Source organism: Hypomesus nipponensis, chromosome 6 (assembly GCF_054491055.1).
Source record: "Hypomesus nipponensis isolate SF chromosome 6, ASM5449105v1, whole genome shotgun sequence".
In the NCBI taxonomy this organism is placed as follows: domain Eukaryota; kingdom Metazoa; phylum Chordata; class Actinopteri; order Osmeriformes; family Osmeridae; genus Hypomesus; species Hypomesus nipponensis.
The window spans coordinates 17,280,258-17,297,051 of record NC_140366.1 but is presented as its reverse complement, the minus strand read 5'-3'; the positions used below and the strand labels follow the sequence as shown (position 1 = coordinate 17,297,051).

The 16,794-nt window shown below is 50.7% G+C and overlaps 1 protein-coding gene across 2 annotated transcripts in view; it reads left to right on the top strand.

Moving 5' to 3' along the window:
• The window catches only part of atad2b (ATPase family AAA domain containing 2B), a 56,554-nt gene that overhangs the window by 26,281 nt on the left and 13,479 nt on the right, over window positions 1-16,794 (top strand). For both annotated transcript variants that reach the window (XM_084699327.1, XM_084699326.1), the window contains exon 25: window positions 15,320-16,009. In XM_084699327.1, the coding sequence (XP_084555453.1) occupies window positions 15,320-16,009 (690 nt within the window). The remainder of the gene's footprint in view (window positions 1-15,319; window positions 16,010-16,794) is intronic.

Genomic DNA, 16,794 nt, shown 5'->3' with positions numbered 1-16,794 from the left:
CCGTTTATATTTACATTACATTTAGCAGACGCTCTTATCCAGAGCGACTTACAGAAGGTACAGGGACATTCTCCCCAAGGCAAGTAGGGTGAAGTGCCTTGCCCAAGGACACTACGACATGCCGGGAATCAAACCGGCAACCTTTAGATTACTAGCCCGATGCCCTAACCGCTCAGCCACCTGACTCCGTTTAGCCTGAGGAAAAGGGAGGACGGTGGGCCAGAGACGGGCTGGCGTGAGCAGCACCTAGCTTTACCGTCGGTGCTCACGGTGGCATGTGAAGGGTTTGTCTTGGACGAGAAGGGACTTTTGGTGTGCTGTGCTCAAGCCAATGAGTTTGGTTGGTGTCCATAGCGGAGATGCTGCCAGTTGCCCGGTTCAATTTGTCAAGACAATAGTTGTCTGGGTACCTGTGTTTCCTCAAGATGAGGCTGTGTGTTGGAAACAGACAATAATGCTGAGGTAGTTCACCCTCTTGGTTCTTTCGTCTCTTCGCACTGCTCGTCTGATTGATCTGGGCAGTTGCACTGTCTGATTGAATGACATGTTTATTGTTTTGGGGAGCACTTCTTCTCAGTTTAGGGAAATCGCCATCAAAATTGCATTTCGGAAAGGTTGACTGTCACGGTAGGTGGACGGCGGTTGGTTTTCCAATAAGGTTTGGCTTCAGCGCTTAATTATATCAGGCAGCCAAGACTGGAATAAACAGTCTGCATTCATACTCTGCGGACTGCCACACCCCCTCTGGGGTTTCATCCTATCAGTTAGACAATATTGCAGTGTGTTAGCCAATCACGGCACACGGCAGTTACCACCCTACCCAGAGCTAAGGCGGCGAATGCAGAGAGAATTCCCCTTTTAGCTTCAGCCTGGTTAAAGTCAGTTCTGATTGATCGGTACCATTGCACAGACATGATCCGCTTGATCAGGTGGAAAATATGTTTGTTGTTGTTGTTGTAATGTATAGGCCCAAATCAACTTCAGAGCTGTAGAAACAAGAGTTCCATCTTAACAGCCAGGTCCAGACTGGAGACACAAAAAAAACTGGTGTCTTGGGTCCAGACATGAATCATCTCTAACTGTTATGGATAGCATTGGGAAATTTCAAGTGGCATTAAGTCATCGTGTCTGATAACTTGTGCTTTTCAAGCCTTTTCCATGCACACAGATACAGATTGTGATCTATTGAGCGCTAGCAGCTAGCATGGGCATTATCATTGCAGTGGTGTTGCTGGCTGAGAATCTGTCTCTGGTTATTAATGCTGCGTCTGCCATCAGTGTGTCCTCCATTGCTCTTGTTTCCTGTGTCTGAATAATAAAAGAGCTAATGTCTCTGTGTTCCATAGAGCGTATTAACTTTCCTAAACCACACACACACACACACACACACACACACACACACACACACACCACAACTCCATGGTTGTCGGAGAGGAACACACAACTTTGACACAAGTTGCATTAGGCCTCTGCAAGAACGGGAGCTGAGCCGTAAGCTTTTTAATTATATAAAATGACTCCTGAAGCTGCACTCTGCAGGACTAAACGCCATATCTCCATTAGTGGGCGAAAAGACACATATGCTTTAACAGAGAAGCATTTTCAACTAACAACTCATTAGACCAGTCATATTCGGGTTCTTGGGAAGAGCTGTAATTTAGTGTGTGTGTGTGTGTTGGATTTAGTTATCCAGTCATCTGGTCTGTAATGTTGCGTGATTGACGTTGTCGCAGCAGCCCAGTGTTCCTGTAGAACAGGACAAGTGCCTCCATCTCTCTCCTCACTGGGAAGCGGTTCCATCACAGCCCTCCTACCATGTAAGGGGCCCTGTGCAGACGTGGGGCTCCCTGTAATGGCATTATTTACATTTAGTCATTTAGCGGACGCTCTTATCCAGAGCGACTTACGCCTAACCCCCCCCCCCCCCCGAGGCAGGTAGGGTGAAGTGCCTTGCCCAAGGACACAATGTCATCTTGACATTGTTATTGAATGTCACACATTCCTTATCGGTCACATCTGTTGCTATTTTCCATTCACGTCTGTTGATATCGTTTAGCATTGTTCCACTGGAAACCCGGCTATCCTGCCTAATCATCAAAGCTGGAACGCTTAGCTTCAGAAAGCGATTTTGTTCAGCGTGGTCTCCACCAACAAGGCGGATCTTCTCAGAGCTTCGGGCGGTCGTGCAGAAGTTGCCACGGTACCCATGTGGGACCCTTGGGCTGTCAACCTGAGCTTTTGGGCAGAGAAGTCAGTCCCACGATGGAGAACAGTGAGGCAGACCTCTGGCTGTGGAAATCCCCATTTGTTCCAGAGTATTTAACTCTCAGCGCCTCGCCTCATCCCACACAGAGCAGGGCACAGCGGCACGCTGAAGGGGCCTCTGCTCGGCTCATACGAGGGAGCGTTCGCTCCGGAGTAATGAAATCCCTCAGTGTGAAGCTTCAGACTAATTCCATCTCGTCAGTTGAACTTTGTAAATCTGAGGGGGGGGGGGGGGGGGCGGGGCGGCTGGGGTGGTGGTAAGTGAAGATTCTAGTTTGATGTGGGATTCCGGACCTTGTTGTGTGAAGCGAACTGTCTGTCAGACCATCAGCCTCTCCGTTCCCTATCCTGGTTTGTGGGGGGGGGGGGGTGTGTTGGTGTTGGGGAGCGTGGGGAGACTGCCAGCCCTCCAGAGTTGAGTCACCTCTCCCCTGCCTCCTTGTCCATGATCTAGGGGGAACGCTTACCATCTCTTTCAAGGGCAGCCATGTGAAAGTGTGTGTGTGTGTGTGTGTGAGAGAGATGTGTTGACATCTTCATCAGTGCCGGCTGCTTGTGTTGCAGTGGGACATATCTGTCCTTAGAGAGAGGGGCACCTGAGGCACTGTCCTCCCACTGGTCAGTTAGAGGGCAGTCTGCTGGGATCCAGGAGTTAGAGCTGTAAGAGCTTTTAGAGCTGTGCGCCCGTGTATGTGTGTGTGTGTGTGTGTGTGTGCCTTTCCCCTTGTCCTTCGCTTTGTGGGGCTGTCGTCTCCAAGCCAGAACGTCTTTGAGTGTTATTGCGGCAAGCACCCGGCTCTCTCCCAGTGGGCTGGGGGCCTTGTAGAGTACCGAATGCCCCCCTGCTGCTGGTTCAGAGCAAGTCAAACTGCTGCCACAGGACTCCTGGCCATGCTAACTCCTACTTCCTGGCCATGCTAACTCCTACTTCCTGGCCATGCTAACTCCTACCTCCTGGCCATGCTAACTCCTACCTCCTGGCCATGCTAACTCCTACCTCCTGGCCATGCTAACTCCTACCTCCTGGCCATGCTAACTCCTACCTCCTGGCCATGCTAACTCCTACCTCCTGGCCATGCTAACTCCTACCTCCTGGCCATGCTAACTCCTACCTCCTGGCCATGCTAACTCCTACCTCCTGGCCATGCTAACTCCTACCTCCTGGCCATGCTAACTCCTACCTCCTGGCCATGCTAACTCCTACCTCCTGGCCATGCTAACTCCTACCTCCTGGCCATGCTAACTCCTACCTCCTGGCCATGCTAACTCCTACCTCCTGGCCATTCTAACCCATACCTCCTGGCCATGCTAACTCCTACCTCCTGGCCATGCTAACTCCTACCTCCTGGCCATTCTAACCCATACCTCCTGGCCATGCTAACTCCTACCTCCTGGCCATGCTAACTCCTACTTCCTGGCCCTGCTCTCTCTGCCAGGGACTTGGTTGCTTTTGCCATTATGCTGTTAGTCAGCACAGTCATCAAGGTCCACCTCAATCTCATCCTCCATCTCTGTTTGGCTCTATCTCTCTCTATCTCTCTTGCCTGATCTCTCTCTCTCTCTCTGTCCTCACACATCCTTTTTTTGTAAGATCTGCATCAGTAGTTACCCATAAAGACCCATGTTATGCGAGGCTATTTCATTCAGGCCACCCTCTCTGTGTGTGTGTGTGTGTGTGTCTGTGTGTATCTGGACAGAGAGAACAGTGACTGATCTTACTCATTTCCAGGCACAAGGATGGGATCATTTATTGATCTGGACATTTCATTAAGTGTCAGCGCGTGGTGACACGTGAGGTGACAAACTGCCGTCCCCCTTTCATCACCCTGATGCACCCCGAGGCCTGCTGATGTGACGAGTCCCTCCCTCCCTCCCTCTCTTCTCTCCCTCCCTCTCTTCTCTCCCTCCCTCCCTTCTCTCCCTCCCTCCCTTCTCTCCCTCCCTCTCTTCTCTCCCTCCCTCCCTCTCTTCTCTCCCTCCCTCTCTTCTCTCCCTCCCTCCCTCTCTTCTCTCCCTCTGTACTCCTCTATTCCCTCCCTCCCTCTCTTCTCTCCCTCTGTACTCCTCTATTCTCTCCCTCCCTCCCTCTATTCTCTCCCTCCCTCCCTCTCTTCTCTCCCTCTGTACTCCTCTATTCCCTCCCTCTCTTCTCTCCCTCCCTCTCTTCTCTCCCTCCCTCCCTCCCTCCCTCCCTCCCTCCCTCCCTCCCTCCCTCCCTCCCTCTCTTCTCTCCCTCTGTACTCCTCTATTCTCTCCCTCCCTCCCTCTCTTCTCTCCCTCTGTACTCCTCTATTCTCTCCCTCCCTCCCTCCCTCTCTTCTCTCCCTCTGTACTCCTCTATTCTCTCCCTCCCTCCCTCTCTTCTCTCCCTCTGTACTCCTCTATTCTCTCCCTCCCTCCCTCTCTTCTCTCCCTCTGTACTCCTCTATTCTCTCCCTCCCTCCCTCTCTTCTCTCCCTCTGTACTCCTCTATTCTCTCCCTCCCTCCCTCCCTCCCTCTCTTCTCTCCCTCCCTCCCTCCCTCTCTTCTCTCCCTCCCTCTCTTCTCTCCCTCCCTCCCTCCCTCCCTCTCTTCTCTCCCTCTGTACTCCTCTATTCCCTCCCTCCCTCTCTTCTCTCCCTCTGTACTCCTCTATTCTCTCCCTCCCTCCCTCTCTTCTCTCCCTCTGTACTCCTCTATTCCCTCCCTCTCTTCTCTCCCTCCCTCTCTTCTCTCCCTCCCTCCCTCCCTCTCTTCTCTCCCTCTGTACTCCTCTATTCTCTCCCTCCCTCCCTCTCTTCTCTCCCTCTGTACTCCTCTATTCTCTCCCTCCCTCCCTCTCTTCTCTCCCTCTGTACTCCTCTATTCTCTCCCTCCCTCCCTCTCTTCTCTCCCTCTGTACTCCTCTATTCTCTCCCTCCCTCCCTCTCTTCTCTCCCTCTGTACTCCTCTATTCTCTCCCTCCCTCTCTTCTCTCCCTCTGTACTCCTCTATTCCCTCCCTCCCTCTCTTCTCTCCCTCTGTACTCCTCTATTCTCTACCTCCCTCTCTTCTCTCCCTCTGTACTCCTCTATTCCCTCCCTCCCTCTCTTCTCTCCCTCTGTACTCCTCTATTCCCTCCCTCCCTCCCTCCCTCCCTCCCTCCCTCCCTCCCTCCCTCCCTCCCTCCCTCCCTCCCTCCCTCCCTCCCTCCCTCTCTTCTCTCCCTCTGTACTCCTCTATTCTCTCCCTCCCTCCCTCCCTCCCTCTCTTCTCTCCCTCTGTACTCCTCTCTTCTCTCCCTCTGTACTCCTCTCTTCTTTCCCTCTGTACTCCTCTCTTCTCTCCCTCTGTACTCCTCTCTTCTCTCCCTCTGTACTCCTCTCTTCTCTCCCTCTGTACTCCTCTCTTCTCTCCCTCTGTACTCCTCTCTTCTCTCCCTCTGTACTCCTCTCTTCTCTCCCTCTGTACTCCTCTCTTCTCTCCCTCTGTACTCCTCTCTTCTCTCCCTCTGTACTCCTCTCTTCTCTCCCTCTGTACTCCTCTATTCTCTCCCTCCCTCCCTCCCTCTCTTCTCTCCCTCTGTACTCCTCTCTTCTCTCCCTCTGTACTCCTCTCTTCTCTCCCTCTGTACTCCTCTCTTCTCTCCCTCTGTACTCCTCTCTTCTCTCCCTCTGTACTCCTCTCTTCTGTACTCCTCCTCTCCCGTCTCCATTCTAGCTTTCCCCTCTGCCCTTTTCGTCACACAAGGATATTTTCTTTGGACCTTTCCTAGTGGTTTTTATTGTTGTCATTTTGACTAAAAAGACATTGAAATCAATTCACGGCTCAAAAATCCAATTTGTAAGTAGTTAGAATAGTTTTAATTCAAGCAATTCATTTGAATGTCTCCTGAACTTCAGATGAAGTTGAGATGTTACCTTGAGTTCTCAACTTTGATGCTGCACACTGTGCTCTGTATTATGTGTTTTCTGTTGACAAGTTTGTCTCCTTCAAATGTCACAGACCTTGCAATACTCCATATGTATTAGTTGGTTTCTAACAAACCTTTTTTTATTCAAGCTTAGCAGAGCACAATCGACGGCGAGTTTTAAAGATGTCAGTCCTGACCTTTGCCCCTTGCTTTGAGTCATCGAGTACAACAGGTCACTGAGGATCAATACTTCATTAATGTTACAAGATTGAGGCAGCTCCACCAGTCGATTCCTTTGTCTGAAACATGCTGGTAATAAAAGCAGAAGGCCACAGAATCCTGTCTGTGTGAGAGTGTGTATCTGTCTGTGTTTGATAGGCTGTCACACACACACGGAAAGATCCCCCTTTTCAGTTTGTCAATAGCGTAGGTAAGAAAGAGGCTTTTTAGAAGGCCTGCACGTTGGTCCGCACTCGCGCCGGAGGGAAAATGCGATCAGCACGTCTCGAATCAGGGTGTTTTCTATTTCAGGCAGGCTGGACTGCCTGCTGTGTGTCAGGTGAGTAACTAGAGGTGAGACGTTCGCAGGTGTGACCTACATTCGGAAAGAAAGGCACTATACTGTGAGAGCCTCCCGGTTTTCCAAGACTTCCTTTCATATGAGTCCGTGTAGGGTTGAGACCACACACAGATACACCTCCTTCCGGCACCAAATGTTTAATATTATTCCCAGCGTGGGCTGACAACGGCTGTTGCCCAAAGTCGTGCACGCTTTTTAGCGCAACCACGAAACGGTATTAAGAGAAGGCGACACCACCGCAGTGGAAGACAGCGGCTCTTAGCCACACGCACGTGCGCACAAGCACGCACGCGCACACACAGGCGCTGGTAAATAGGTTAGTTAGCGACGGGGGGTCTGTTCGGTGTGCAGGGCAGTGGAGGAGCCTGTGGCAGGTTACTGGAACCAGGAGGAAGTGAGTTTACACAGCATCCACTGTCGATTGGGGTAACATCCAGTTAGTTTGGCTGCTGTGTATATGGACGTTGGGTTTTAGATTGTTTGCTAAACCAGACAAGGTGGTTACCAACAGATAGGAGAGCGGGGTGCAAGGAGCTGATGAGCTTTTAGATAAACACTTCCAACTCTGTGTGTGCAATCCCATTACTAAGTATCGAAATGACACCCTTAAGACTCTTATACGATTCTATTTAGATATAGCGTTTTTATATGGCTCTATTTTCTAGTCATTGTAATAAAGGGAATATGTGGGCCATTAACCTCCCTTGTAAAGTAGAGGTCATGAAATTCATCCAACCTCCCTCCACTGGCTTTCAAGTGTGTCAGAGCAGGTGGAGGATAGGAATGGCCCAGTGATAAAGTAATAGGTGAATCGACTAATAGATAAAGTTTACTGTCCTTGCGGGAACCCCTTTGCGTCTGAGTTACAGGGATGGGTGCGGAGCCCAGAGTTGGTCTAGTCGCAGTGTGTGATCAGGTTTAGCTCATTCAGACGTCATCATGGCGTTGATTGGCCCAGGGCTTTTGGGACCCCACTGACAATTGCTTACAGTACATGTGTTGCTTAGTTGATTTATTTATGGAACATTTAGGAATATCACACTTTGGAGACTATTCGCCTGTGGCCATTTGATTTGAGTGTGTGTGTGTGTGCGTGCGTGTGTGTGTGTGTGTGTCTCAGGAAGAGGAGGATTGTGCGTGTGACGATTTGTCTGAGAGGTGTGTGGGGCAGGCGGTGGGATGGGGGAGCTGGGGGTGGGATGGGGGGGGCTCTAAACATGTCTGCCGCCGCATGAATCATGCATGCGTTTGTGCTTTTAATAATTACAAAGTGCTGTGCTATTCCAAGCAGAGGAGTCCCTCCCTCTGTGTGTGTGTGTGTGTGTGTGTGTGTTGGAGCCATGCTCCAACAGTTCCCATGCATTATTTAAGAAGCTGAAGATGACTCATTTGCTGCCTCTCTGTCTCACCTTCCCCTCCCTCCGGGGCTTCATACCCACATGGCTGACCCTGCCACGCTTTCTCTTCTCACACGGTGTGTGTGGGTGTGGGTGTGGGGGTGTGGGTGTGTGTGTGTGTGCCATCAACATTGATCTTACTAAGTAAAAAAACTAAACAAAAGGCTCTCTCAAACATCTGAATATGTAATTGTGAGTTCCCCTTAGCTGCAGGAGGTGAAAATGGCACAATGAAATCAAAACAAGTTTGCAGTGGATAGGAGTCACAGATAAAAAGGTTACCTCTACTGGAAAAAGCAAGCCGAGTTATGACTAATAACTGTGTATGGAATTGTGACATTTACGAATTAAATCAAAATTCTGAAGGGCATGAAAAAGCTGTAGTTCTTGAACAGAGAAGACGACTGTCCCAAGGCTGCTTCTTTCTCTGGTGTTTCTTCCTGGTCTGCACGCCTGGATGAGGGGCTTGTTCTGACTGCATAGGTCACAGACGTGTGTTATTGTGCGACAGTCTCAAGTCTCAACATGTACACAAGCAAACAGTTCAGAGTAATAGTGTTGAATTCGGCTGCATTTTCTATTGGCATGCTAAGCAAACTTTCACATTTTACAGCTTTCACTGTTGCCCCGAAGAACACGTCTGGATGTGAAGAGGGTTTCTGTCAATTGCAAACATAGGAGGCTGTGTGCACACGTCTTTACAATTAAGCCCAATTTATACTTAGGTCGCAGACACTTTTGAAAAGGTCGCCGACAGAAACGACGTCACGGTCGACACTCACCTCGGCTACAAAGCCTTAACAATATAACCATGGCTATGAATGTAACAGTAAAATGATTCTGTTGACGTCACGCGAACCTTGAGCACAGGCGACTGTTTGCCGAAGTATAAATGCAGCAGCCTGAGCGACACTTTTTTTTTTTTTCTTCGTCTGCGACCATTTTAAAAGTGTCGGCAATATAAGTATAAATTAGGCTTTATACTGTACACACATGCTCGCTTCACAGGTTGAATGACCGCTTTCAGATCATCTAAGATGGCTCTGAACTCTTCGACCCAGCTCTCTTTCCTCCCCTCCTCTGTCTCTCTACCCCTCCCCCTCTGTTCCCCATCTCCGGTCCCCAAATTCCAGCAGAGCGAGTGTGTCATGCTCCAGTCAGGCGTAAACGAGAGAGCAACTCTTTTATTTATCCCCCCCCCCCCGGCTCCATCCCTGTCCTCTGGGGTGGTCAGCAGGGGTGTAACAGCCAGGCCCACGCCCCGCCTCAAACTCATCATCCTGCCAGCGGCTGCCAGCCCTCGCGTGGCAACGGACACCACGCGGGCGTCCTGGTCGCCATGGGCACGAGTCTCTGGTCGCTGTGGCTCGCCTGGCACAGACACTCCTCTCATCCCCAGTGTCATCCCGGCCGCCTTGCGAGCGGTGTTGATGTGAAACCCAGCGCCTTTGTTATCTGGTGCCAGGTCTGTCGTCGGAAGATAAGTGGTGGTGGCCCCTGTGCTGAGGGGATGGTAGAGGCCCAGCCCTCCATGTCCTGAGGAAGGCTTTCCGAGCTGCGACATCTCCAGCCGGACACTCCTCTCTCTCGCTCTCTCTCTATCGCTCTCTCTCTATTGCTCACCATCTATCGCTCTCTATCGCTCAGCACCTCCCCTCTCTCTCTCTCTATCGCTCACCACCTCCCCTCTCTCTCTTTATCGCTCACCGTCTCCCCTCTCTCTATCGCTCACCATCTCCCCCCTCTCTCCTATCGCTCACCATCTCCTCTCTCTCTTATCGCTCACCATCTCCCCTCTCTCTCTCTATCGCTCACCATCTCCCCTCTCTCTCTCTATCGCTCACCATCTTCCCTCTTTCTCTCTCTATCGCTCACCATCTCCCCTATCTCTCTCTATCGCTCACCATCTCCCCTCTCTCTCTCTCTATCGCTCACCATCTTCCCTCTTTCTCTCTCTATCGCTCACCATCTCCCCTCTCTCTCTCTTTATCGCTCACCATCTCCCCTCTCTCTCTCTCTATCGCTCACCATCTTCCCTCTTTCTCTCTCTATCGCTCACCATCTCCCCTCTCTCTCTATCGCTCACCATCTCCCCTCTCTCTCTCTCTATCGCTCACCATCTTCCCTCTTTCTCTCTATCGCTCACCATCTCCCTCTCTCTCTCTATCGCTCACCATCTCCCCTCTCTCTATCGCTCACCATCTCCCCTCTCTCTCGTTCTGGGAGATGACTCATCAGGTCAGCTGCTCATTCCAAATGGCCCAAAAATACGGATACAAAGTTATGCACAACAAATATTTAGCGTTATGTACTTTAAAATGCTGAGGTTACGTCCGACGCCAATGCAATACCCCTGTACCCCGTTTGCTACCTCGTAGCATTCCAAAAGCTAATTATTCATTTAATTACGTTAATCGTTCATTTTGATCAACCGTTTACATCCCAGTTATGTGAGGAGAATTATTGTTTAAGAAAGTAGCCCACATGTTGAGGTGCATGTTTGTTCTGTAGCATTTTGAGCCAGACGGAAAGTCGCTAGTAAACGGGCATTTTCCTAGGCTCTGCAGCAGAATACACAGAACCCACTGCTCGGCTAGTTACACAGCTGCTGAGACGGTTGAGTGCTTAAAATAAATGGGCTTCAGATGGCTGAGCGGTGAGGGAGTCGGGCTTGTATTCAGAAGGTTGCTGGATCGATTCCCCGCCGTGCCAAATTACGTTGTGTCCTTGGGCAAGGCACTTCACCCTACTTGCCTCGGGGGAAATGTCCCTGTACTTTAAGTCGCTCTGGATAAGAGTGTCTGCTAAATTACTAAATGTAAATAAATAAAATCACAGTCAAACAATTGTCCTTAAGTTTTGAAATATTCACTTTTGCCATAAAAACTTCTACTTCTACCTTTAACTTCAGCTTCTTGAGTAATAATGTGGTTTAGAGGGTCAAGTTCATACGGCGATAGCGTTTTTTAGTGGAGCTGAAAAGTTCAATCGCTTGTGACCTTTTTTCCTCGAGTTACTGAAGCAAAAACATTTCAGCTTTTAAGCTCCTCAACTTTAAGGTAGCAACTTTGTTTTTGACTTGCAATGTTGGCTTAGTTAACTTTTGAAGGATATAATTTTTTTTATAATGTATTCAGTTGATTTCAGCTTTCAGAAACGGTTTATTTTGAATGTGCGTGCTTGCGGGTGCTGCCTGTTTAGTTACCAAGGCAGATGCCTAGGAATTTCAAAACCCAAGCTCAGTCAATTCACAGGTCAGTTACTATAGATGTTGTGTCCTCTGTAGACATGTTGTGTAAGCTAATGAGGCCCTCTGAGAGTTTGGGATCTCAGACAGCTCAGAGCCAGTGGAATTATTATTATTTTTTATTTGGAGTGGCCTGCTGGTTTCAAGCCAATCATGTTCCAGCAATGCTGTTCCAGCCAATCGCCTTCGTTGATGCGGGCTTTCCTCCTTGGCTCTATTTGTGAAGCCACTGTCAATCAAACTCCTGCTGTAGGAAAGTGTGGCTCATATTTGTTTTGTGTTTTATTATGTTACCTATTGCAGCTCTAACTGGATGAAGTAGTTTGTGTGTTCAGCCTCCGGCAATGTGCAGCATATGTGAGTCCTTCGTTAGGCTTGTCTTGTCTGATTTTTTTTGGAACAATCAGATCCGATTAGTTGTAAGGCATGTTCACTCTCTGACTTCATCCATATTTCAACAGAAAATAGAAAACACGTCAAAAATTCAGAAGCCCTTAACCTGGGACTTCATTAAAGCAACGACAGGCTTATTTCCTTCTTTGTTGTAGTTATTCATATACTTTTAACATGGCCAACAACACTGCTATCGATTTGCAGTCTGAATCAAGGCTTAAGGATGTACTGTCTCTGTTGTATTATTCCACCAACCGGTGGTTTAAAAAGGCTCGAGCAGTATGGACTGCAGGAACAGAGCCTGCATTTTCACGGTTGAACACACACACACACGTGCTTTGTGGTGTTTGTGGCAGTAATTGCGTACTGTTGGTCGGTGATGAGGTTGAAAGCAGTCCTCGGCGCCATGTATTGTGACTGGAAGGATGGCTCCAGTCAGCCTTCCCTCTTATCAGGGTCAGTGAAGAGAAGCACAGCGCACACACACACACACACACACACAAAGCGTCTACACAACCCCTTGAGACAAGAGAGAGATCTCTATCGCTCACCATCTCATACACACTTTTCTTTTCATGTAAAAGAAATAGCTCTCACTGAATGTTTCTTGATTTTTCTGGTAAAAATGTCATACGTGGAATGAAATGGACCAGACCACCTTCACACTTGCAGTCTGTCAGCATTGTTCCCAAACAAACACCATAGTTAAGTAAACGGGGTGGAAAATATTGCAAAAGCGATGTGATGTCTACTAAAAAGAACGAGAGAGCACATACGGCTTTGTCATGAAGTGGTGGTAATGATTCATCATTTATTGTCTGTTTCTGAATGATGGATTTAGTTGGCTTGCTATTTCACATTTGTTGCATCAGATGTTTGCTTGGATCACTGACCATTCTGCTACCTCCGCGTACGTTTGCAAACGGCTCTTTTTAACACACTGCTCCCCCTCTCCCTTCTTCTCTCTGACCCTCTGAAGCAAGCATGCTGGACCTCCTCATCCATAACAAAAAGATGAGAAATAGATGTATTTTATTTCGCATTGAACTTGCCCATGTTGTGATATCTCTGGGTTAGCTGGTTGAGGAGCTGGAGTGGATGGTGATAAATCTAAAGACGGCTTTTATAGTACTGAGACAAATCCCTGCAATCTTTTCTAGGTATACGATAAATAATGTGATGGGGCCTTAATCATTTACACCCATGAGGTCTGGGGTGGCGTAAGGTATTGATTCTGCATAAGGTCCCTCGGCTGTGCAGTTAGATCACTGTAGTGGACCTTGACGCTTTTTTAATGACGCTTAGGTTGGAGTATTGGGTCTAATGAGTCCAATGGCTCATCTTTGATGGGATAGATGGGTTGTATTTAGGCTGTCAAAAACACACATTACAACATGCACACACACACACACACTACTACACACAACATACTCACCCACTACCACAATACTACACACACACACACCTAAGTATAGACAATCACTCCCATCCTCCTGGCCTCGACAACCCTGTGTGCGGTCTGCAGAGGGAGGGCATGGAATCAGCCCTGTCGAAGTTTCACTGCGTCAAGCTCTCCTGCCAGTTCTCCGTGACACTTTTACTGCCCTTTCTCAGACGGCAGTCTTGGCTTTCTGTTGTTCCCTTCCTCTCCCCCTCCCACCATCTGGTGTCAGCCGTGTCCGGGCAGCACTTGGCTTGCACCTCAGTGTCGACAGCCTCTTTCTCCCTCTCGCTGCGTGTTTCTCTCTCTGTCTCTCTCTCCATCTCTTTTTCTCCCTGTCTCTCCATCCCTCTTGCTCTCCATCTCTCTTTCTCCCCCTTTCTCTCTCTATCTCTCTCTCTATCTCTCTCCCCCTCTCTCTTCCCCCCCCCTCTCTCTCTCTATCTCTCTCCCCCCTCTCTCTCTCTATCTCTCTCCCCCTCTCTCTCTCTATCTCTCTCCCCCTCTCTCCCCCCCTCTCTCTTTCTCCCCCTCTCTCTCTCTATCTCTCTCCCCCCTCTCTCTCTATCTCTCTCCCCCCTCTCTCTTCCCCCCCCCCCTCTCTCTCTCTCCCCCCCCCCTCTCTGTCTCCGTCTCTCTGCGTCTCACTCTCCCTTCTCTCTCTCCCTCTCTCTCACAGTCTCTCTCTCTCTCTCTCCGTCTCTCTGCGTCTCACTCTCCCTTCTCTCTCTGTCTCCCTCTCTCTCCCTCTCTCTCACCATCTCTCGGCCTGTGCTCTCTGATTATGGCCAAAGGGCCACAGAGTGCGATGCAATCAGCATCTCCCACTCTCAAAACAATTTCAAGCTAGACTCCAGTGCTGTAGCGGCAGAAGGGTGGCCAGTCCATTACTGGGAACCTTTTGACTGGAGCATGATGAGAAACCCCCCCCTCCCCCCCCCGTGAGAACGGAACCGGTGAGCAGATCCAGTTTGGCTGTGATTTATGGTGCACATCTGGGCCTGCTTTCAATTGTTTCCAATTAGACGTTTGAGCTCTCTCAAATACACTCACACACACTCTCTGTTCCTTTCTATCCATCTCTGCCATATCCAGCATCTCCCCACCTAGCAATTAAGCTTTGACAGGCTCCCTCTGTGTGGCTGTTCTCCTCCTCCTTCTGATGAAAACGTGGACCACTGCACTGACACACACTCACACCACATACATACACACACCACATACACACTCACACGCCACACACATAATAGAAAATGGACCACCTCATTGAAGTGGACATTTGATGTCACTCTGGCATTTGGGTAGAACGGCATTAGGCAAGTCAATTGCTAGGTGTTAGATGTCTGTTGTCAATTCAGTTCAGCAGACTTGATGCTAATGACTGCTTGCCTTGCATTGCCCCGAATGGACAAAGCACGGATCTCTGTCCTCTGGCTGTCTGGTAGAGTTGAACCACGGTGCAGACACGGTGCAGACACGGTGCAGACAGGGTGCAGACACGGTGCAGACACGGTGCAGACACGGTGCAGACACGGTGCAGACACGGTGCAGACACGGTGCAGACACGGTGCAGACACGGTGCAGACACGGTGCAGACACGGTGCAGACACGGTGCAGACACGGTGCAGACACGGTGCAGACACGGTGCAGACACGGTGCAGACACGGTGCAGACACGGTGCAGACACGGTGCAGACACGGTGCAGACACGGTGCAGACACGGTGCAGACACGGTGCAGACACGGTGCAGACACGGTGCAGACACGGTGCAGACACGGTGCAGACACGGTGCAGACACGGTGCAGACACGGTGCAGACACGGTGCAGACACGGTGCAGACACGGTGCAGACACGGTGCAGACACGGTGCAGACACGGTGCAGACACGGTGCAGACACGGTGCAGACACGGTGCAGACACGGTGCAGACACGGTGCAGACACGGTGCAGACAGATCGGTTTGATGCGAGTGTAGATAGGGACTTCAATAAGTAATGCGAGCGTGCATTTATTTATTTTCCTATATCACCCCTTCTGTATATTGTATTTCACCATACCGGGCTATTTGTTTTATTTTCTGCTTTAGTCTTTGATTGAAAAATACCAAATCCCGTCTTCACATTCCAGATCACTTCAAGCGCAAAGCTCGCCGGCGTCCATCTTGGGGGCGGGGCATCATCCGCAAGAAGAAGAGCTACAAAAAGGGAATGGATGAAGAGGAGGAGGAGGAGGAGGAGGAAGGAGGCGAGCCTGAGACGGCCGGGCCCAGCGACTCCTGCCTGACCCAGGACGAGGACTCATCCTGCGACACCACAGGACCGCAGGCCAACGGCCACCACGACCCCTCGCAACCCTTGGGCCCCTCCACGGAGGAGGAGAGCTCCAGCGAGCCGCCCGTGGCCTCCCCTGCCTCCGCCCACGGCCTGAAACCCCCCGCAGCCCCCCAGCCCAAGGAGGAGGAGGCCCAGTCCAAGGACGAAGACCACCAGCCAGACTCCAGAGGAGACCATCACCCCATGGACGAGGGCAGCACCAGAGTAACGCCCAACAGCCCCCGGCTGAAGACAGACTCCAGTCAGCCCCTGGTCGTGGAGGCCAAGCCCAAGGCAGAGCCCTCTCCAGCCCCTCAGCTGGAATGTGTCAACGGAAACGAGTCTATGGACAGCCTGGACTCCCAGAGCAGGGGGGCGGGGCCAGACAGGGCTCAGGAGGCGGAGCTTGGAGAGGCAGCAGCGGACAGCGGAGCGGGTGTAGAGCGCCCTTCTTCAGACGGGATGACTGGAGCAGAACTGCAGGAGGAAGATCACACCAGAGAAGGTACCAGATCCCCTCACCTCCAACCAGCCCAGATCCCCTCACCTCCAACCAGCCCAGACCCCCTCACCTCCAACCAGCCCAGATCCCCTCACCTCCAACCAGCCCAGATCCCCTCACCTCCAACCAGACCAGATACCCACACCTCCAACCAGCCAAGACCCCCTCACCTCCAACCAGACCAGATACCCACACCTCCAACCAGCCCATTTACCCACACCTCCAACCAGCCAAGACCCCCTCACCTCCAACCAGACCAGATACCCACACCTCCAACCAGCCCAGATCCCCTCACCTCCAACCAGCCCAGATCCCCTCACCTCCAACCAGCCCAGATCCCCTCACCTCCAACCAGCCCAGATCCCCTCACCTCCAACCAGCCAAGACCCCCTCACCTCCAACCAGACCAGACCCCCTCACCTCCAACCAGCCCAGACCCCCTCACCTCCAACCAGCCAAGACCCCCTCACCTCCAACCAGCCCAGACCCCCTCACCTCCAACCAGACCAGACCCCCTCACCTCCAACCAGCTCAGACCCCCTCACCCATCAGGCGCGTGATGCATACATACAGGCCATAAACCAACATCAGAGAGTCTAAACTAAATACGAACTCAGACGTTATACTTAATGTGTGAAAAATAACTTGGTATGGGAAAATGATGCCACCACCAGTGTGCACTAGTCACGATATCCAGTCTGCTGTTCCTGCTTGGTTTGAAGGCCAGGAAGGCAGGCTGCCTCCTAGCTGTCTCACATGCCAGGGTAATCATAAAGTATTATTCTGGG